The sequence below is a fragment of the Colobus angolensis genome, unplaced genomic scaffold (genome assembly GCF_000951035.1).
Source record: "Colobus angolensis palliatus isolate OR3802 unplaced genomic scaffold, Cang.pa_1.0 Scaffold327, whole genome shotgun sequence".
Classification (NCBI taxonomy): domain Eukaryota; kingdom Metazoa; phylum Chordata; class Mammalia; order Primates; family Cercopithecidae; genus Colobus; species Colobus angolensis.
In genome coordinates this window covers 500,422-521,712 of record NW_012116566.1, presented here as the reverse complement: position 1 = coordinate 521,712, position 21,291 = coordinate 500,422, and the positions used below count along the sequence as shown (strand labels likewise).

Genomic DNA, 21,291 nt, shown 5'->3' with positions numbered 1-21,291 from the left:
ATTGACCATTTTAAAGTGTACATCTCATTGACATTTAGTACACTGCCAGTGACCGCCACCTGTATGAAGTTCTAAAACATGTCACCCCCAAAGAAAATCCTGTGCTCATGAAGCAGCCACTCCCCGTTATCATCTTACTGGTTATAGTCATTCTAGTGGGTGTGAGGCACTGTCTCATTGTAGTTGGATTTGGATTTCTCTGATGACTCACAATGTTGAGCATCTTTCCATGGTCAGTTCTTTGGAGAGAGGTGTCTGTTGAGATCCTTTGCCTAATTTTTAAGATGGTTATTTGGTTTTTTGTTTTGTTAATTGTTGTTAAGAGTTCTTTATTCTGGATACAGGACCCTTATCAGACATATGATCCATTCTTCGTTCTGCCTTTTTTTTTTTAGTAGAAAAGGATGGAGGCTGGGCCCAAAGCAGGAGGAAAAAAGGTTGTGGCTTCACCATTGCTGTGCACTGTGGGATAATGGGTGGAACATGGTGTTAAGCCACATCTTTCAGTGTGTTCTTCCTCAGAATACCCATTTGTTCTCCTTCCCAGGTTGAAATGTTCCTTCTTGCCTATGCTGTGCGCCACACCATCCAGGTGTACCGGCTCTCCAAGTACAACACGGAAGAATTCATCACAGTCTACCCCACCGACCCACCCAAGGACTGGCCAGTGGTAACGCTCATTGCCGAGGACGATCGGCACTATAACATCCCCGTCAGAGTGTGTGAGGAGACCAGTCTATGAGAGACGCATGCTCCTGACAGCCTGGCGACGTGGTGAAGCTGCACAGGTGACTCCTGGGCTTGGGCTGCAGGCTTGGGGGTCTCTTAAGAACAATCACTGAGAAGAACCCTTGGGCCCTTGGGAGCCAAGTTGGATAGGATGTCCTGAAGACTCGCTTTTGATAAGAGAAATTAACCAAGTCTTTCCCCTCATCTATGATGCAATATATTTCAGTGGGGGCCTTCAGAGCATACCTGTTCGACGGTGCAAACCATATCTTCTCCAGAAGGCAAATACTTTTGTGTCAGAGGAAACTCAGTTTTGGAGAAGAATATGTTCTTTATATCTCAAATCAAAACTCTCTCTAATGGTAAACTGGCTTCTCTTTTTTTTAAGACAGTATTTTTTTTTTCTTCTCTATGGGTTTCTATAGATCTCCCTATATAGTCTGCTTTAACTCAGGACCTTGAGGTTATGAGACTGACGTGCTGCCCACTGCACTAAGGGGGCCTCTAACAGTCTGCTTTAAGAGGTATAATTCTGGGATGGATCTGTTACTGGCTGGCATAGTCATGACAACCTCTGGTAATCTTATCTTCTCCTTCTTATGAAGGGAAGAGCAATGGTTTGGACTTGCATCTTAGTTAAGCCTATTTTAGGCTGATTGTTTTGCAGCAGATTAAGAATCGGGTCCCAAAGTGGGTTATTTCAAGGCATTTTTGAAGACGGGAGGAGTTGTAGGAGGGAGTAGTGAGGGAATCTAGAACTTCTTGCTCCTTGTGACTATGACAGGTGTCTGATACCCCCAGCGCACTGGAGTCTGGGGCTTGGTGCAGGTGGTGCCCCGTCAGTGTGGACAGACACTACTTGCTTTTGTGGTTTCGTGTTGGAAACTTTAATTATTCTACAGTTCCATAGATTCACGATTTTATAGCCAGACAGTTTGTATCCACCTGTTTTCAGAGCAGGGCCCCAAGGCCAAATTACTTTGAGGTAGGGCTTAGCTGGAGCTGGGTTTTCCTGTGCTCTTTTCATGCTGTGTTGAAGGGTGTGTCCATTGCCAGATCTATGTAACCCATCTGGGGTAGGGGCTGAGTGACAGCAAACCATCTTAAAATTTTTCATGAGTATTTAAGCAGAAACATGTAGGAATATGAGTACAAAAGTGTGGCTGAGCCACGTATGCCCTTGATTGTTTTTGGGAAGCCTGAGGGAGGCAGCCTTCTTGGCTATGAGCCATCGCCTGCCCAGTCAGGCTAAGGGTGGTGGCTGGGGTGGTGAAGGGGCCGCTCTGCTGAGCATGGTCTGCCTTATGGCCTGAATTGTCCTCAAGGGGTGTGGACTGCAGATGGTGTTCACATGAACCGGAGACATCACTGTTTAGGATTCTACTGGCAGCCTCTGGATTGGCTTGACGTTCGTGGAGGCAGTGTTTCCCTGAAGTACTGAGCTTTGTTTTATAATAATTAAAATCTTAATTTGGTCCAATTTAATATAGTTTAGAAGCTATCTTTTTTTTTTTTTTGAGGCAAACCTTTTTTGGAAATGTAAATTTTGTTTTTAATTAAAAATAAAGTCTTAGTTAAGAAAACTCAGGATGCACAAAACTATTCAGACTGTTACTTTAGCTTTCTCCCATTACCTCATGAGTAATATTCACCACATTTTGCTGAATGTTTATTGATTAGAGTGTCGGAATCAAATTCTGCTCTAAATGTGTGTGAATACATTGGAGAGGCTTCGTGTTTTTCACTGTGAAATGCAATTGTGCCTTGAATAAGAAGGTACCAAGAAGCCAAATTAAAGTAATAATGACTTCTTCTTGGCTTTGATTTTTCATTGTAGTATATGGGATTTTACAGCAGGAAATGCTTACCATTCATTTCTGATATTTTTTAAAGCACAACTCAAAACATTCAGATTGTACATACATAGCAGTAGGGATCTGTGCCCTTCAGGTACATTGAATCTGACCATTAGTTCGTATATGTCATCGAATTTTAAGAATACTCATGTTAATAATAGTCATCTATCCTTGCAATTTGAAAATGTTCTTATCTTTGTGAATTTGAATTGGATTTCTGGGCAAAAGAATGTGTTTCTTTTATGTGGCTTTCTGTCTGAAGGCCTTGTCAGAATCTGTCAGGCTCTTGTTTAAGTTTAGTGGGATCATGGCATCAGAGAAGCACAGCTTTCAAAGATATAGTACTTCAGGAAATAGAAATGATTGACCAACTTTAAAAATAAATATGCAGCTTCAGTTGCCCAGAATCTGAGTTCCATTTCTCATTCTTGGTCTTGAGCTGGTCAGGTGACATCAGCAGATTAGAAGTTGAATGGAGATTAAATGGATTCAGGAGGATGTTCCACTTAGAGCAGTCTTCAAAATGATAAGATGTTCTAGAAGAAACGAATATAGTAGGAACTATACTTTGCCTAAGTTTCTATCCCAGAGTTTCTTGCAAGAGTTTAGGAGTTTTGGACCTTGTGTATTGGCAGAAAAGTTATCTCCATCTTTTGCAAGCATGACTTTTATACCTGTGAGCTCATTTAAGGTGCATTTAAACCTGAAATAATTTCCCTGTGTTATGCTTCATGGAATTAACATTGCTTTTCCAGAACATTTTCAGATTCCCCTCCTTACATCCTGAGCTGCTTCTGCGTATACATCTGTTGATTTTACCCATCCACGAGGAACAATGATAGTCACATGAGAGAACAAGACACCAGTAATACATGGTCTCTAACTGATGATTTGGGCCTGGATTTGATTGAAAATGTTTGCAGTTCCTATTCCTTAGAATACTGAGTGGATGAAAATGTTTTCAATGCACAGAACAGGATGAATCCTTTTTTCTTTATATAGCGATTTACACTTTTGTTACTCTATTATATATTCAGTTAGTGTCTGATAAGATTTTCTTTGCTTAAGGAGAACAGACATTGCTTTGGTATGTTTTATTTTTTTCCCTCCACTTTTGGAGCTTAGGTAAAAATCTCAAGCCCCATGAATTGTTAACACCTCTGTTGGGAAAAGCCTTTGTGAGTTTTTATGTACTAGTTCTTTGTTTTTTGTTATTCATCCTGTGTTGTTATTCATCGTGTCCTCTTTCTCTTCCCAATGTGCTGTTTTACCTAAGAGTTAGTCTACTTTCTGAAGATCTTTTAGAGGCTCTGGAGTGCTGAATCACCTTTAATGATACAGCACTCCTGCCATCTCGGCATCTACGTAGGACTTCCATAGACTTCCTGAATGTGTCTGCTTCAGACACTAAAGTACAGTTGGATCGTTTTCTTATATCTTTTTCTTAAGCAGTACTTTGCAGGTATTCCCCTTTGAAAGCCAGAAGCATAAACCCTTGGGGAATCTAACTTGTAGACATGCAGAAAAAGAAATGCCTTTATGTGAGATCTGTGAGTACTTGAAAGCCCTCAGTGTGTGTGAAGTGTATGAGAAATACATGGAATTCCCAAATAGTTTAGCAAAGGCAGGGCACAATATCAAATTATTTAAAAGTGGTCCAAAGAACTGTAAGAAGAAGGAACTAATTCTCGAATAAATGTTAAAATGCCATTCAAGAACAAAACCAGATGCCAGACAAACCTCCTGTGCTTAAATTATAGAAGAATAAAAATCTGAATGAATGGAAAGCCTTATGTGTATACAGTTTACAAATTCCTATTTCTAAAATTTAAGTCCCTGATTTAACAGAAGTATATAGTTTAATGCTTAACTGTCTTGGGAAACCTCATTTGTGACATCATCTAAGAGGATGGAAAGACCAGGGAGCCAGTGCCACGTTGAACGGAACAGTGGTTTAGTGAATGTGTGAGGAAAGACACGGACAACTGATTACTAATGTTTTTGTAATTCAGTTTATAAATTGGAGCCATGAAAAACAACAAAACTAAACTGTTTTGACAGCCTGTCCCCTGTGACTTTTCCTGTAAGTCACTAGCAGTAGGTGTGAGGTGGGCTTGCCCATGACCAGAAGGGGTGTGTCTGTGTGTGTGCACGTGCATGTGTGTGCATGCATGTTGGTCTGCAGTCACAGCATACCTTTATGTGCATGTGTCCTCGCAGCTTGGAACTCAGCAGTATTCGGGGAGGGTGGAGGTGAACTGTCCCATGTATTGTATTATATATTTTTTGAGATGGAGACTTGCTCTGTTGCCCACGCTGCAGTGCAGTGGTGCGATCTCAGCTCACTGCAACTTTTGCCTCCTGGTTCAAGCAATTCCCTTGCCTCAGCCTCCCGAATAGCTGGGATTACAGGCATGCACCACCACTCCCAGCTAATTTTTGTATTTTTAGTAGAGATGGGGTTTCACCATGTTAGCCAGGCTGGTCTCGAGCTCCTGGCCTCAGGTGATCCACCTTCTTTGGCCTCCCAAAGTGCTGAGATTACAGGCGTGAGCTACCACGTCTGGCCCCATGTATTGTATTTGTTTCAGGGTATATTGAAATCTACTACCGGGAATGGTAGAATGGGTTTTGGTATGTACAATGGAAATACATAGAGTGGTTATTAAGTCTAGAAACACATACATTAATTGTATTGAAATGTTATATCAGTACATCATTTATGGTGTGTATCTGCTCCCAGATCTCATGGCCACCAGTTTGTTTAAGCATTTTGAATGCTTTTTAATAGCATTCAGTAGCATTAATGGAGGAGGACACTGTGTTTTCTCAGTTAATCTCATTGATTGGTTTGGTATAAGTTTGGGTCAGAAATGAAACTGCCAAAACATGGATCAGTACAAGGAAGGGACACAGGGCTTAAAATGTCCACAGTCTTGGCAGTGGACTTGGCAGTTCTCCCAGTAAGCAGAAGTACTTGAGCTTAATTCTGAACTTAAAATAATATTTTATACTTAATTTTAGGAGCTTTCATTTACAGATTGAAAAATGCCTTGACTGTATTCACATAAATGGTGCTCAAACATTGTACTCCTTATAAGAACCACAGCAGTCCGCAGTAATGTTGGTTACTTCTGAGTATTTTGGTAAAGGAACAAAGTCAAAATGAATGTATTTAATAAGCTTCTTTATCATTTCCATTGTTTTTATAAAAATATTTTGGTATTGTTGCCTGCATTTTAGCCACTTCTAACTTTTTGTATTATGAATTTGGAGAGGATAATAAGCCAACTTTAGACCTTCTGCCAGGGGCGATGGTGTTTTTCTTCCGTGGGTAAGCCATTGTGAATGGAGGCTGGCGGAGCAGCACACTGTGTGAACCTGGCAGCGCTCATCTTGGCTTGTTTAGCAGTCCCTCTGTTTACACCGTAAGATGTTCAGCATGGGTCCAAAATTTCGCTTGCTCTGAAAAACATGCCCCTGAGGCTCTGGGCAGTTTGGGGCCTTGGTTTCCACCTGCAGATGCGGTCAGATGCCTGGCTTCTGGGGCCAGAGTTCCCTCTGTTACTTGTTGAGTCTCTTGTCTTCGCTGTCAGAAGCTGAACCGACGTTGGGGGCTTTGCTGTTGATCCACTTTAGCAAACCCTGCTGCAGAGGACTGTAAAAACAAATAACTAAAAATAAACTTAGAAAATATAACTCAGAAGCCTGGCTGTGTTGCTGTGGTCAAATGCTTGCCTTTGAGGACTTTGGCAGATTGTGCTATTGCATTGGGCTTTAACTTTCTGGCACCTGCAAGGCAGACCTATGATGTCCACAAGGCTGACTCTTGACCCCTGGCCATTGTGAGCAGAGGAATCAAGGGTTTAGGGAGGCAGTATTGGGCGGTGTGGAAGAGTTAGATGAGATGAAGCAGTTAGCACAGTGCTTAACCCATACTAAGTGCCCCCAACCCTGCCAGCCAAATTAGGTGCATAGTTACCAGCTTGGGTCTGGATTCAGCAGCATTCCCACTGCCCGCTAAAAGGGTGGGCTTGGACAGTTCCTGAACCTCCCTAAATCTGTTTCTTCATCTTTACCACACACGGTCTGTCTCAGTGGTGGTGTGGATTAAGTGAGGTGCTAGCACTTATTAGGGGAAGATCCCCCAGACCTGCAAAGCAGGGCTGCTCTTGCAATTCTGACCCAGTCTTGCTGTGTGTTTGCCGCAAAGAGGTGTGGTATGTGTGAGACATTTCTTTATGAACCATTTACACTGCTGGAAATGTACCCAGCAACGTGATGGCAAGAACTTCAACAAATTGCTAATGAATCAGGCTCTCACTGGAAGAAGTTAATCATCTGAAGATGGGGGAAGACTGGACTTTCAGAGGTATCTTGGGGCTAGAGAATGAAGTTTGAGTCAGCCGAGCTCTGCCTTCCTGTTTGTCGAAGACCTGGAGTCTGGGAGTCTTGCAAAATGGAGCTGGGCTTCTGAAGAACCCATTGGGTAGGTACTGGGCATGCATTAGACAGCAGTGCTACGTTGGTCATGTGTAGCAGCAAGACCTCCCCATTGTGAACAGTAAACCACTTTCCTCCTCCACTGGCCCATTCATTTGGATTGATACACTTTTTCAGTGTCAGAAATGCACTTTCTCCCTCTGCCTCTCTGAATTACGGTGCTCTGCTCAACTCGGTGGCCAGTGTTTCTTGAATTTCCTTTTCCACTGCCTTCTCCCATTCAAGAAAGTAGAGAGAAGAACAGGGATGCAGGCTCTGGGTCTTATGGAAGCCCTTTACAACCATTAAATAAAGAACACCAGCTGCATTATGTGTGTTTAAAACGAGAGGTTGTTTATACAATACTTTTCTATTGACCACTTCCATCTTGCCTGAAACCTGGGCATTCTTTCTGTAGTTTCTCTGACTTTTCTGTCCCACGTCCTCACCCCTACCCTTGCCTTTTGTCTGGGCTCGGTTCCCTGTTCGTATTCTTTTCTGACATGAAACTCTTGCTAGTGGAGTGTGTGCTTGAAACGTCTTACCAAGTTGTCCTCTAAGTGGTACCGTTGATGTACAATCCCATTGGAGAGCACGTGTACGTTTCCTTAGGCCCTTCCAACACTGGCTTTATCAAACATTTTGATCTTTGCTGAGCTGATGGTTGAAAGTCTGATTTGCATTTCTTTACTTGAGAAAGGCTGAGCGTGTTTTCGTTTGTATAAATCATTTTCAGGTCCTTTCCTGGGAGCCATCTGTTCATGTCTTTTATAACCACTTTTGAGTGTTCTATCTGAATTTCACAGAAATGAGATAGATATAGGGTGGGAGCAGCAGGAAGGAAAGGCGGACCAAAAGTGTTAGGGATTCCATGTCAAGCCATTTGGTTGCAAGTAACAAGAACTCAGAGTATTTTAGTTCAAAAAGGGTTTGGCCTTTTGATCACGGGAGGGAGGGCTGTCGTGCTGGTGTCCTGGAGTCACCATGTTCAGGGTAGGAAGATGAGAATGCCTGCATCCATTCACCAAAGAGTGCCGACTCTGGGGCCAGGCATGGTTCCAAGCTTGGGGATGTAGGGGTGAGCTCGCCGAGGCACAGTCCTCCCAGCCCTCTCCATCCTTACCCCAGCCCTCCCCATCTGCACCTCCTGCTGTGCCCACCCTCCCCAGCCCTCCCTTCTGCAGCCCTCCCCACCTTTCACAGACTCTTGTGTATTTGTCACTGGTGAGCAGAACTGGCATGACTCCAGGGATGGAATCACAAAGCAACTATTTTTGTCTTTCGCTGTTTAAGACATAATTCAGTCGGAGACCTTCTCCTACCCCTGGTGAAAACTCAACTCAGGGCGACCCATCACCTTTTTGAGTGCTCTGGGTAATAGACTTTATAGTCCTCTTAGGTCGCCAAATGCTTTCCTAACTCAGAAATTGGAATATCGCATCTGTGTGGGTGAAAGCTGTGACAGCTGCTCACTGCCCTGTCTAGCTCCCCAGAGTTAGAACAGGAAGAGGGAGCCAAGACAGGGAGGGAGCAGAGATCTCAGCCCTCCATAGGAACTGTCCTAAGTCGGCCGCACTTTCTGAGCTTCCAGGGTTTCGTTCTCTTTCTCTCATGGGGTCCTTTCAGGAATCTTTGAGGCCCCCTCTGCCTCCTCATTTCTTGTCCCCGGCTCAGGGCCTTCCCATGTGCCTTGACCAAGGCAACTCCTGGGATGTGCTAATGCTGTTGCCTCCGACCACTGCTTCCTCCTTTGCAGCTCCTAGGAAGCCAGTGATAGCTCCAGCTTCTTTCTGCTGAGCCCTGTCCACCCTGCTAGATGGCCTTTTGGGGCAGGCCTTAAGATGATTCCAGGCAAGCTTGTTGATCTGTGAGGCCAGGGTCTGGGCCAAGGGAAAGACTTTTGGACCCCCTGCCCTGTCAAACTTGGGATTTGCCAGTCGGCCCCAATGCTCTTCTGTTAGATTTGATGGGTGAGTCAGACACCAGCCCACTGAGTCTCCAGGACCCCATTTCAAGCTCTGAGTATTGCAACCCCCTGCTCCAGAAGGAGTAGGACTCAGTGTCGCTCTCTGCAAAGAAACCATCTCTACAAAGTCTTTTGAAATATCTACTCTTGGTCCTTTTTTGCCCTCCTCATGGTGAGGGATGGCAGAGTCAGGGAGTTCAGACTCCTGCAGCAGGAGGCCGTTGTGGCCACGTTCTCTAGTGTGAGTGTCGTCCTCTCTGGCTGGGTTCTGATTTTCTACACGTAGCCCAGGCGTAACCTGGTGCCCACCCGTGTTAAGTGTCAGACTGGTCCTGCAGCAGCGCAGTGCCTACAGTGAGGAAGGACCTGCCGGGCAAAGCAGGGGGCTCGTCAGGCCAGGGTCTCTAGAACCGTATCCCGGGCTGCTGAGAAAGGGTGTGTGGGTTGCGTGATGCACAATTCCAGGAGATGTCATTTCCATCATAGTCCAAGGAAACACTTGAGCCTGATAGAGGGAGATGGTTCTGGAGGGAAGCTTCTGTAGCATCCAAGCCCAAGGTGGGCAGGAGCCCCTGAGCCGAGCTGCTGGCACTGAAGAGGAAACGGAGGGAGTGGGAGTGAGATGCTAGGAGGCAGCGCTGATGGGACTGAGAGGAGTGGGACATGGAGTGGGTTTCTGGGTGGGTGCCCGTGTGACTGCTCTAGATGGGGGAGACTGGAGAAAGTGTAGAAGGGGTGAGGAAAGAGTGTGCAGGGATGGGCTGAAGGCCACGGCCCTTCTCGGACCCTGAGGAGATGTTGGGAGGTGACTGGATACACCCAGTGACTGGTCTGAAGATTGGGAACAAGTTAGGGCTGGAAAAACAGACTTGGGCATCAGCGCTGTATTTGGAGCTGGAAATAGGCCCAGATTAGGGAACCTGGGCACATGAGGACTGGATTCCCAGTGAAGGTGGAAGTGGGCTTGCCAGCCATTTATATGCTTTTCTGAAGAGCATGGAATTAAATAGCATTGGGCGGGTTGGCATTGGGAGAAAGACAAGAACCAGGCGAGGTTAGGACGTGGCCTTGCTGGCATGATGGAGGAAACGCTCTTTACCTCAGACCACACATGAACTGCCAGCATCTGCCCTGATGGTGCCGGGGCAGTGGAGATAACAGGCCGCTCTTCTCAGCCATTTCCTTGAGACCAAGAGAACATTTATTGTGTAGCAGATGAAAGACCCGATTGAGAATTTGAGATTTATAGTATAATGTAAAGTTTGGAAATAATGATTGCATTTGTTAATTCTATTTCGGTCTTTGGAATCAAGGGTTTCTGAACCTGAGATAAGCCGGTTTTTCGTTTCATAAAAGCTCTAGTCATTTTTCTTTGTTGAAAGTGGACCACAGTAATGTTGATGGATTTGTTGGGCTGAAGCACTTCCATGTGGCTTAGAAGCTTCGCAGACACAGCACCCCCGCCTTCCTGAACTGCCATTGGCCACTCTGCAAATCCTGGTGGTACAGTAGATTAGAACAGTGTAGAAAAGATCTTGTTCTAGAGGAGAGGAGGCTGATCCAGAGGCATCTAGTCACTTGCCTGAATCACAGCTAATAAGCAGCAGGCGGAATGAGGACTCGCAGCTCCTGATTTGTTTCTTCCTTTTGTTCGAAGCCCAGTGTATTGAACTGGGCAATCGGCATGGTATTTACTATCTTATATTGTCCAGGTAAGAAACCTGGAGCTTGTTTGGAGCAGAATTACAAATATATATATTTTATACTGACTGCTGTAGTCAATTTTAATCAAAAACTACGCAAATATTTTATTTGTATTTTAGAGACGGGGTTTTGCTCTGTTGCTTAGGCTGGATTCCAACTCCTGTGCCTGGAATTCCAGTTACAGCCTTCCCTGTACCTAAGCATTGCCTTTAATAGTGTCCAAAAAAAAAAAAAAAAAAAAAAACTTAGAAGAAGGCATAGTTTTCTCCACGATTTTTGAGAAATTCTCCATGATTTTTCTCCTGAGCTAAGCAAGTGAGACTACAGAGGATAAAGAGGAAGATGTGGAAGGCAGAGATACCAGGGGGCAGGGCTTGGTGGGACTCCACTGGCAGTTGGGGGGTCGTGGAGGGGGTTTCCAGGTGGGAGGTAAATGTGCCGCCTCTAGATGGAGATGTCAGGGGAAAGCATGGGTTGGGGTGTAGATTTGCCCCTTGTGGTATTAACAGTACCATTCCCCACAGGGACAGTCAGTGATGCTGGGGCCAGCGCAGCTCTGCACTGTCTTTAAGGCAACCAGGAACTGAACACACCTGACCCGATAGCTAGGCCTGAGGACATGGCAAAGCCCATGCACTGGGGCCAGGAGCACAGCTCTGAAGCCTTCAAAAACATGGTTGGTGTTAGAGGCAGTGAGAGAGAAGCACAGTGGAGGTAGGACTGAGTTCTGGGATTTTAAAAAAGGAGCAGTAAGGAAGGATATAGGCAATCCCAAGTGAGTCTGTAGGATGCCTAGGATCTTACTGACTACAGGTATGTAATGAAACACTTTCTGTAATGTCTTATGAGGAGCTAAAAAAGGGTAGAGCCATCTTTCTTTGAGGTTAAAATGTGAGGCTTTAAGAAAAGTGATGCTGGGTGGGCGCCGTGGCTCACGCCTGTAATCCCAGCACTGTGGGAGGCAGAGGTTGGTGGATCACGAGGTCAGGAGATTGAGACCATCCTGGCCAACATGGTGAAACCCCGTCTCTCCTAAAAATACAAAAATTAGCCGGGTGTAGTGAAGCATGCCTGTAGTCCCAGCTACTCGGGAGGCTGAGGGAGGAGAATCGCTTGAACCCGGGAGGCAGAGGTTGCAATGAACCGAGATCACGCCCTTGCACTCCAGCCTGGCAACAAAGCAAGACTCCGTCTCAAAAAAAAAAAAAAAAAAAAGTGATAGAAGAGTAATGCTTTTCCCATAAAGACTAAGAAGAGTCAGAATCTCTTAGATGTGGGCAGGAGGATTGTCAGGCTCTGCCCTTCTCAGGCTCACCAAACACTTGCCTCGTTTTGGCATTCCCATTTGAGAAGGTGTATAGAGAAGTTGGAGAGGGTTCAGAGAAGCATTTTCAATATTACTGAAGTTATGGGAAGTAAAAGTAATTTTAATGCAGAATAAAATCTGAAGAAATAGGTTATATTTAAGTAAGACAGGGAGTTTAGAGAAATTTCCCAGTGGTTAGAGGTTTTAGCAACCAAGGCAAAAAGGGCAAAATGTTAATATCTCAGGTAAATTTGATTAAAAGGGAAACTAATCAGGATTAGGAAACCACGTAACTGCAGTGAGTAAACAGATGCATGGTTAGAATAAAAAAAAAAATCAAGAAACTAAAAGCAATCTCAATTGTATGCCAAGTGTTTAAGCTTTACTTAAAGTAAAATTAGAGTATGAAACCTATTTGACAATATATGAATACAAATCGATAAACCCTGAAACAAAGCATATATAAATGCTCTTACCAATGCAAAAAACTTCCATCTGTTAGATACATAAACAGCACTTCCTTAAAAGCGACATATATTTTATACTGACCGCTGTAGTCAATTTTAATCAAAAACGACACAAATATTTTATTTGTATTTTAGAGACGGGGTTTTGCTCTGTTGCTTAGGCTGAATTCCAACTCCTGTGCTTAAGTGATCCTCCTGCCTCAGCCTCCCGAGTAGCTGGGACTACAGATGCACACCACTGTGCTCAGCTAAATATTTCAATGTGATTGGTTTCAACAGTTTATACCCACAGTTTTGATGTGAAACTGACAAACCTATGAGCTGACAGCCACAGCCCATGTAGAGGAATGACTCTAAGCACACTTAATTTTGTTTAAAAAAAAAAAAAAAATCTAGATGCCTGCTAATGTTCAGATCTGAAATGAAGAATGAGGTAATTTTATTCTTCCATTGTAGGATCTCATGCCACGTTCCAAATCCTAGATCATACACAGAGTGTTAGACCAGGAAGGGACCTTAGCAATAATGGCTTAAGCCTCCCATTGGAGAGATGAGCGAGGTGAGGCCAAGAAGCGTGAATGATATGGAAGCCTCCAGCTTGAATACATTCCTTAAATGAATGAGTGTTGGCATGGAACAGAATCACGCGCGTGGCTCTTGTCCACTTTCCCAAAGCCCTTCGATTAACTCCTTGGTCCTACTAGCTTCAGACAGTTCCCTGATGAATACATCGTTAAGCAATCAAAATATCTCATTGCATCCAAGGAGCAGTGTATTTGCAAGGCTTGTGGATGTGGCAGCCCTGGGATAAGGGGCCTGCCGCATGGTGACATGACCAACGCTGTGGGGTGCTGGGTGATTGGTGTTGATGTGTACCCTGTACCCCTTTGTTACGCAAGGGTGGTTTGAACTTAGCTTTCAGAGGCTGGTTCATTCAAACCATGGGTCCCCGCATGTTTATGGCCCCACACTTCAGGGAACCAGCATCTACCCAGTTATGTTCCCCAAATGTTCCCTAACTCCAGAGGTGCTGTTTCTTTCCCTGGCTCATAGCTAGGGAACGTTGCCTCTAAATCTTATAGTAAGAATTTCCATGAGGTTGTACAGTGAGTGGTACAACCATTTTTAGCTGGTCTGTCCCCTTCTTTAACCTAAGGAAACCACCAGTGAAACTCTTGGAGAGAGACGGGTGCCTAGTTCTTGTGTGCTTTTGTTTGCATAGACATATTGTAGACGCTGATGTCGTGTCTTGTTAGTGAAGTGCACTTTAAGTTACATAGTCTAACTTAAAACAGGTACTACATAAAAACCATTTGCTGAATCTGTGTGTAGCTGACAGCCATCTATAAAAGTGCATATATCTTATGCAGTCTTTTAGAGATCCTGGTTGTTTGCAAATGAGGCCGAGAAAAACATTATCACTAAAATGAAATATTTTAAGAGATACTGGCTATAATTCTCCTGGAACCACTTGGACTTGACAAAGATTTTTCAAAAATGATTTAGGAGGCCCACCTTTGATGCTCTTCCTAGCGGAAAGTTGCAAGTTAATAGATTGAATGTCCCCTCGAGAAGAAAATAAAGTCTAAACTTACGGTCTCGTCAATCTCCTTTTTCCCTTTTGAGATCAGATAGTATACTATGTATTTGTGACTTCTCTGACTTCTGAGTGCAGTTTGGGTTGATGGCAGTTTCTCTCATTTTGAACATCTGCATGATTTTAGACATTGTGCCTTTAAAGGGGCAGGCAACAGGCCCTTTTACGTTTCTCTTCAGATTTTTCTCTACATCCTCTTTTATGTGGTTAGATCAGTGGATGAGTCACATGATGTTTTTTGCTGCTTCAGTGACAGAAATAGAGATTCAAAATAACCACACAGAGGAGTATCCCGAATGGTTACCAAACACGTTGCTCAAAAACATGCTTTCCTACGGTTGCAGTGCTTTATGTGAGAGCCGTCAGAGGGCTGTGTGTGAGGGCGCTGTCTACAGAATGCAGGCGGGAGCTGCTGGCTTTGAACTGGCTGAATATGCAATGCAGACGTCTCAACACTCCATGTCTTTCAAAGCCCTTCCTCACACTCCACTGCAATTTTGGTTCCAAAAGAAAGATGGGGAGCAGAACTTAGAAGATAAAGGACCCCTTTTCCTGGACATGCAATGGTCTGATCGATGAAGATGTCATCCTAAGTTTAGAAGTCAGCTCACCTGCAAAGCTGGTACTAACCGGCACATGCTGTCCCGGGCACTGTTCTGCTGAGAGAGTTACTGAAGTAGAAAGATTTTTAAATACAAGAAAATATTTCTCAAGGAAATGTAATTACAACACTATAAATACTTGCTATTTTGCAGAACACACTGTCTCCCACTTCAATTTGAAGGGGAAAAAAACCAGTCAGCTACTGAGTCTGGAAATTGATGTGTTTCTAGAAACCAAGGGTATGGAAAAGTTACTCTCCCCCTGCCCCTTCCCTCCAGAAGATCCCCAAATGGGGAACAAGTAAGAGCAGGGAGCTGTTAACATTTCACACTTCTTATTCTGAAGATTTGAGTGAATAAATTTTCTGAGAGTTATGATATGTAATGATTATTCCAACCAGGAGAGAGACCTAGAGGGCTGGGAGTGAGCACTCCTGAGCTGGCCCTACTGCGATGCACCCTGGTGTCTGGAGAACTCAGCCCAGCTCTTTCATTACCCTGGGAGCTCCCAGGCCTCCCCATCCGGGGCCCCCCCACCCCTTGCACCTCCCAAGGTTAATTATTGGGAAGACTGAGGGAGGGAAGTATAAAGTGCTTTTACTATTGTAAAGCAGTTTTATTTGGCCCCTTCTGATACGTCCTAAGCCAATATTAAATGTTTCAGTTTCTTAGGGAATCGGCTATCCAGGATATTTCCAAGCCAAACTTCTGGCTAATGCTAACAATCAAGGCAAAGTGAAAACAAGGGAAGAGTAACTTTGGTACAAGACAAACCCGATGCAGGCAGTCATGGGGTGGCCTTCCATGCCCCATTTGAAGAATCTCAAATGGGAGGGTTTCCTGCCAATGTGCAAAGCCGTCAATACTCCGTGAGCCATGTGGCCGGCAGGTCCAATCCTACCACGACTTTCCAAGTGCAAGCCTCACCTAGTTCTTTTTGCTCAATTGTTGAGTGTCTCACTGACGCCCTTTGCCACTGAGATCCCTGTAAGTCACTACAGAACAAATGGCAACTGCACATTTAGGATGACCTCCCTTGTTTCCCTCAAATAGGCCACCAAAGGAGGAGCTCTAGCCTTGGCTTGCTCAGAGAAAATCCTCACTCTCTATTTTCTATGCTTTGAGTTGCCTAAACCTGTTTCTCAGCATCTGAATGAAAAACTACTTCATGGCCTTGTATTTTTAGATTGTATTCGTCCACAAGCAGTCCCTCAATTTTGGAGAAAGCCACACCTGGTCTTTCCATGGTCTTTGACGTGAGAATCTCACAGGTATGGTACCCTTGTAAATGCAGCTGTCAGCTGAACACCCTGCAATGAAAAATAAATGTTTTGGGGGAATGTTTCTTTGGTCACAAAAGTCAAAAGGTTGCCCGTAATGACTCTGAACAGTGGGAAGAAGAAAGGTCACTCTCCCTGGTTTGATCTCCTCTCATGTCTAGCTGGATGATGGGACTCGGTTAGAACAAATGCAGGAGAAAATGCCAATTCTCAGTTTTGCCTCAGAAGTTGTTAGGCTGTGACTTAAGCAGCCCAAGTGAAGAAAATGTATGAAGGAGGATCACGTGCTTTAAGGTGAACGGTTTGGACAAGTCCTGCCAAATCAGCTCCGTTGTGGTGGCCTGAGTGTGGCATTGCTTCCTGTGTTCTCAAAAACTCTTAACCAAATATTATGGCCCACTGATCTTGATCACTGAAGGGATCTCTGGAGTTATATTTCCTCATCTCATAATGAGGAGGCCCTTACTGATCCTTCCTGGATTTAGAGGGAAAGGATTTGCTTTCTTTTTTTGGGATGAAGTTTTGCTCTTGTCACCCAGGCTGGAGTGCAATGGCGCTATCTCGGCTCACTGCAACCTCTGCCTCCCGGGATCAAGCGATTCTCCTGTCTCTGCCTCCTGAATAGCTGGGATTACAGGCATGTGCCACAGTGCCCAGCTAATTTTTACATTTTTAGTAGAGATGGGGTATTGCCATGTTGGCCAGGCTGGTCTCGAACTCCTGACCTTAAGTTTTCCACCCTCCTCGGCCTTCCAAAGTGCTGGGATTACAGGCATGAGCCACTGTGCCTGGCCTGCTTTCTCAATTTGGATCTTTAAGCTCCAACCCCAGAATCATGAAAGAGTCACACGTTAAAAAATACTGCTGTTTAATTTTCTAGTAATATCCTTTAAAAAAAGCTGATACATTGAGATTTTTTTTATCTTCTCAGATCTGCCTCTGAAACCACTGCAAAGCAGCTATGCAACTTAAGTTTTCAGCACTCATATATATATATTAATGGAGGAAAAGCCACTCTGAGGAAGCACACCAAGGACATGTCCCCATGTGGGCACACCCCGTTGGCACTGGGTACCCAGGAATGTGAATGCAACCCTGGCATGCTCACAGCTAACTTCATGCCCTTGCATTCTTTTTCGCTATGAGGAACAGTATGATCACACAGCACTGAAAATGGTAGACACAAAGGGCCTACCTTTTTCTTTCTTTCTCATTTTTGCCCTTCCAGCTTACACTTCTATTCCTATTCCAGTGACCCGTTTATTCCCCAGTTACCCATAATGAAAAATAGTTCTGTCATTTACTAAGCCTTACATTCAAATGCAAATGACGGACTTTATAAAACTGCTGCAAATAAGGTACAATGTTCATTGATACAATACGTTTCAACTGCAGGTATGTTGCGCACACAAGCAATCACCGTATTGTATTAGAGACATTTTATTGAAAATGCGAAAATAGGAAATGTATTATAGCCTAAAATAAATTACATAACATATACAGCATATATTTATATCTTTAAAATATTTTTTTGTTTAGGTTCTTTCAGTCTAGGAATTTTGACTAAATCAACAATTTAGTGAACTGTGTCTATAATTTTTTAAAGGAAAAAACCTGCTTTCCAAAACTTAGAAAAATATACTGCACTGCATGGATTTCGAATGCGTTATTTCAGGGAGGACCACATAGTGACTCTGGTATCATTATAAAATGTCTTGCTTTATCGTATGGTGTGCGAGGGAAGTACCGTAGTACATTCTGAATTACCTGTACCGCAGAGTTATGACTTAAGGATGGCAGAACCAGGTAATACATCTACTTCAAAAGTTACCCTACAGCAACCTGGCATTAGAATGCTGGATGAGACTTCAAGCTTCAGTTCACTGTAAAAAGTAAAATGCAAAGTTAGAACGCTCCATGTGACTCGCTCTAGTGCGACCTTCAGGAAGGGCGAGGGAAAAGCAAGCCTTCAGGAAAAGTCATGCGGCAGGGGCTGGAATCTGGAGATGCGCTTTTGTGACAACTTAAAAAAGTTAGCTCATGTATATACACGGTGGTGGGGGTGAGAACTGACAGCTCGCTCGGATCTAGGAGAACGCAGAGTGATATGCTATCATTCAGCCGTGTCAGTTTGCTGCCCCCGGGGCATTTCAAACCTTTCTACGGGAGATTATGTCCGTCTGTCTGTCAGCCCGCTGTGGTCACAGGTCTCCCCGTTCCTCAGTGTGAACGGGGACTCTGGGCTGCAGCCTGCCCGCCCGCCTCCTGCATATGTGGAGTAGATGGGTTCGAACTCCGTGGCGGAAGGGAAATTTAAGAGGCCACCAGGGCTCCATCTCTTTGTACAGCCATGTCAACGGGAAGCAAATCAAAGGAAGCTGAGTTTTAACCTGTTGATAATCTTAAGAGCGATGAAGAGGGACGGGAGAGTCTGTGGCCTGCTGTGCGGGGTGGCCGAGAGGTGACGGCACAGCTGCAGTCCTTTGGTTCCAAGAGGAGATTGTCCAGGGGAGGAGGACACACCGTCGAGCTGTGTCTTCTGGGTTTTCGTGAGGCAGGGCATGAAGTCAGTTGTTGCGCTTGTTTTGACATAGCAACAGTGAAGACCATTCACCAGGTCCCCCCGTCAGTGTGAGCATACTCAGTATGCTAGAGAATTGACACGAAACCTTTAAATCAAGGCCTCTTTCATCACCAAAACAAAACAAAAAAGGGAACAAAATACGACGGAAGAGGGAAGAGATGATGCCGAAGTGTCATCCTGACTGTCCCTGCAGTGCCCATGGCGTCCCATGCCTTATTCATTCTCCTCTCTCATTTCCACGATGTCGGTCACCTCCTCTGTTGGAGGCATGTCCGTCATGGCGGAGTCTTCCCCCTCCGTGGCCGACTCGTTCTCCATCTTCTTTTTCTAGATCAAAGAAGACTCATCAGTGTGGGGCTGTGGACGGGGACAATGCACAGCAGAACCACGAGCAGGGGGACACCACCAGGGTCTTGGGGGACCCTCCGCTGTAGGCTTAAACCTTCTTATGGTTGGGGTGGCCTCACCTCTTTTGCATCTTAGTTCAGCGTGTTCCTTGCAATTTCGTGTCTGTGCGCCTGCCACTGAGCTAGGCAGGCACTTCGGAGGACACTGTCCCCGCCCCGCCCCAGACAGCCCACCCCTGCTGCCCTTTCCAGTGAGGCCTCTGCTCTCCCCGACTCCTCAGTCACCTGCAGATTCTTTTCCTTCCTCGTCCCTAAAGCCTCAAGCTTGGAATCTCACGTTATCAGAATATTCCACCTTGTACGGCCTCCGTCAGTCACCTCTGGGACAGCTCCAGGCTTGCTGTCATTCTCTCCCACTTACTGCCTGTCCTAATTCCTGGTCACTTCCCTGCCATGTTGCCTGTTCTTACAATAAATGGCCTCTCAGGGATCAGGTTCACAGCCCCAGCCCCACTTCAGCCACTCCTAGGTCACTGCAGAACTTGCCATTATCGACATGTTGGGCACCACCAACAGGCCAAGGCAAAGACACTGTCCTCTGTCTGCTAACCCCGCTTGCTAACCCCGCTGGTTCCCCATCCACGGATCCCACCAGCCCTTCACTGTGGCCACCTTCTCGATGTCCTCCCTCCCCTCTCTCCTCAGCTTACATGACATGCTCAGTAATGACCATTTCCCTACCCTGCTTTTCTTCCATCATATTTGCCAGGCAAAGCGCCACCTGTGCTGAGGTTCAGATCTCTACCATCTCAGTCCACACCACTCAGCTGCCATGGCTGGGAAAACCCAACGGCAGGGGACAGCCAGTGTCCTGAGATGCGCGTCACGCACTGTGAGCAGGCCCTCTGAGTGGCCTGGCCGTCACCCTGCTGCCCCGGCCTGTTCACTTTGCCATTCTCCTGGCCAACTGCTTCCCCACCCATGTGTCCTCGGTCTTCCACCCTCCAACACCTCCCTTTTCTCAGATGACGATCTGGCTTCCTATTTCACTGAGAAAAACAAAAGCGATCAGAAAGGCCCTTGCGCAAGCTCTCGGACTGCATCTCTGCTCCGCCCGTGACCGGAGAGGCTGCCTGAGTCCTGGCTTGGGCTGCCTGGTCCTCGTGTGCACAGACACATTCATATCACTGTCCCCTCTCCCATTGGCAGCATCGCCTGTCTGTGGGTCATTCCCCAAAGCAAGCCATAGGCTGAACTTTGCCCCGTCTTCGCTGGCTTTCTGAAATCCATGTCCACAGCTCTCTCTTCTTTGGAGCAAAACTCTTCAAAGGGACTGTCTCTACTTGCTGCCTTCAGCTTTTCCCCTTTTCTCTTACCCCACTCCCATTAGGCTTCCAGCCACCCTAAGCCACGAGACTGGGCAAGGTCACCAAGGATCCCCCACTGATGAGTGCCACCATCCAACTCTGGTCAGTGGCTGCTCAGGTTCTCCTGCACCCAGGAGGATGCACCCGGGAGGAGGCTCCCGGTGTGGCTGTCTCACCTGCTTCCGGTAGACATAGCACGCGGCGATGGCGACCATGGTGGATTCTCCAACAAAGCCCGCCAGGAGGGAGCCCACACCCAGGGTTGCACCGTGCACCCTGCAGATGAGAACACAAAGGCGATTCGTCTGTTAAGGCCAAGTCAAGGCACAACCGTCCATGCCAAAACCCAGGAAAGTATAAGTGTAGCCTCGAGACGGCTGAGAGCAGCGGTGTTCTCCATCTAATAACCTAATGTGTGAGGGGAACCGGGAACTCGGGGTTGGGCCGCCTCCCTCCCGCAGCACATGGATCCTACAGCACACGGACCCCACAGCCCTTCCTACCCTCCCAGGACACTGGGAGCTCTCTGAGCGCGGGGACCATATCCTTCTTCTCTTCTGGTTTTCACGTCCAGCATACACTCGAGCCCGTGCAGGGCCAGCCACACCCCAGCAGGAGCTCAGTGGCTATTACTCGTGTCTGGGCCTGACCCCAAAAGCCCTTTTCTTGAATGGATCCCAAGAGCCTCCACCTGGTGCCTGGGCAGACACACAAAACATCATTCTGAATTTCCGATTCTAGACAGGCCTGGGGCTTTCCCGTGGAAACGCAGACCTTAAACCTCTGGGCACAGCATTGAAGGGGCAGAAGGACCCACAGCCCCAAACTCCCTGACGACATACCCCAGGTAGGGCAGGACCACGAGGCTGGCGATGAGGACAATGATCCGCAGCACAGAGCTCGGGGCCAGGACGAAGGTTTTCTTCAGCGTCATCAGCCACCCAGTGAGATGCGCCCTCACTGTGACTGTGGGGAGGAGCAAAGGACTCGTCAGGCGTGCCCGC

At 45.9% G+C, this 21,291-nt stretch overlaps 2 protein-coding genes across 2 annotated transcripts in view; one reads left to right on the top strand and one right to left on the bottom strand.

Annotated features, from left to right (window-relative positions):
• OTULIN (OTU deubiquitinase with linear linkage specificity) overlaps window positions 1-6,291 on the top strand; it is a 38,185-nt gene extending 31,894 nt beyond the window's left edge. The window contains exon 7 of the mRNA XM_011951763.1: window positions 548-6,291. Coding sequence (XP_011807153.1) covers window positions 548-742 — 195 coding nt within the window. The 3' untranslated portion in view covers window positions 743-6,291. The remainder of the gene's footprint in view (window positions 1-547) is intronic.
• A 10,548-nt stretch (window positions 6,292-16,839) lies between these two features.
• ANKH (ANKH inorganic pyrophosphate transport regulator) overlaps window positions 16,840-21,291 on the bottom strand; it is a 166,416-nt gene continuing 161,964 nt past the window's right edge. Inside the window, exons 10-12 of the mRNA XM_011951762.1 lie at window positions 21,130-21,253; window positions 20,464-20,563; window positions 16,840-18,900 (exon numbers count right to left, since the gene is read on the bottom strand). Coding sequence (XP_011807152.1) covers window positions 18,787-18,900; window positions 20,464-20,563; window positions 21,130-21,253 — 338 coding nt within the window. The 3' untranslated portion in view covers window positions 16,840-18,786. The remainder of the gene's footprint in view (window positions 18,901-20,463; window positions 20,564-21,129; window positions 21,254-21,291) is intronic.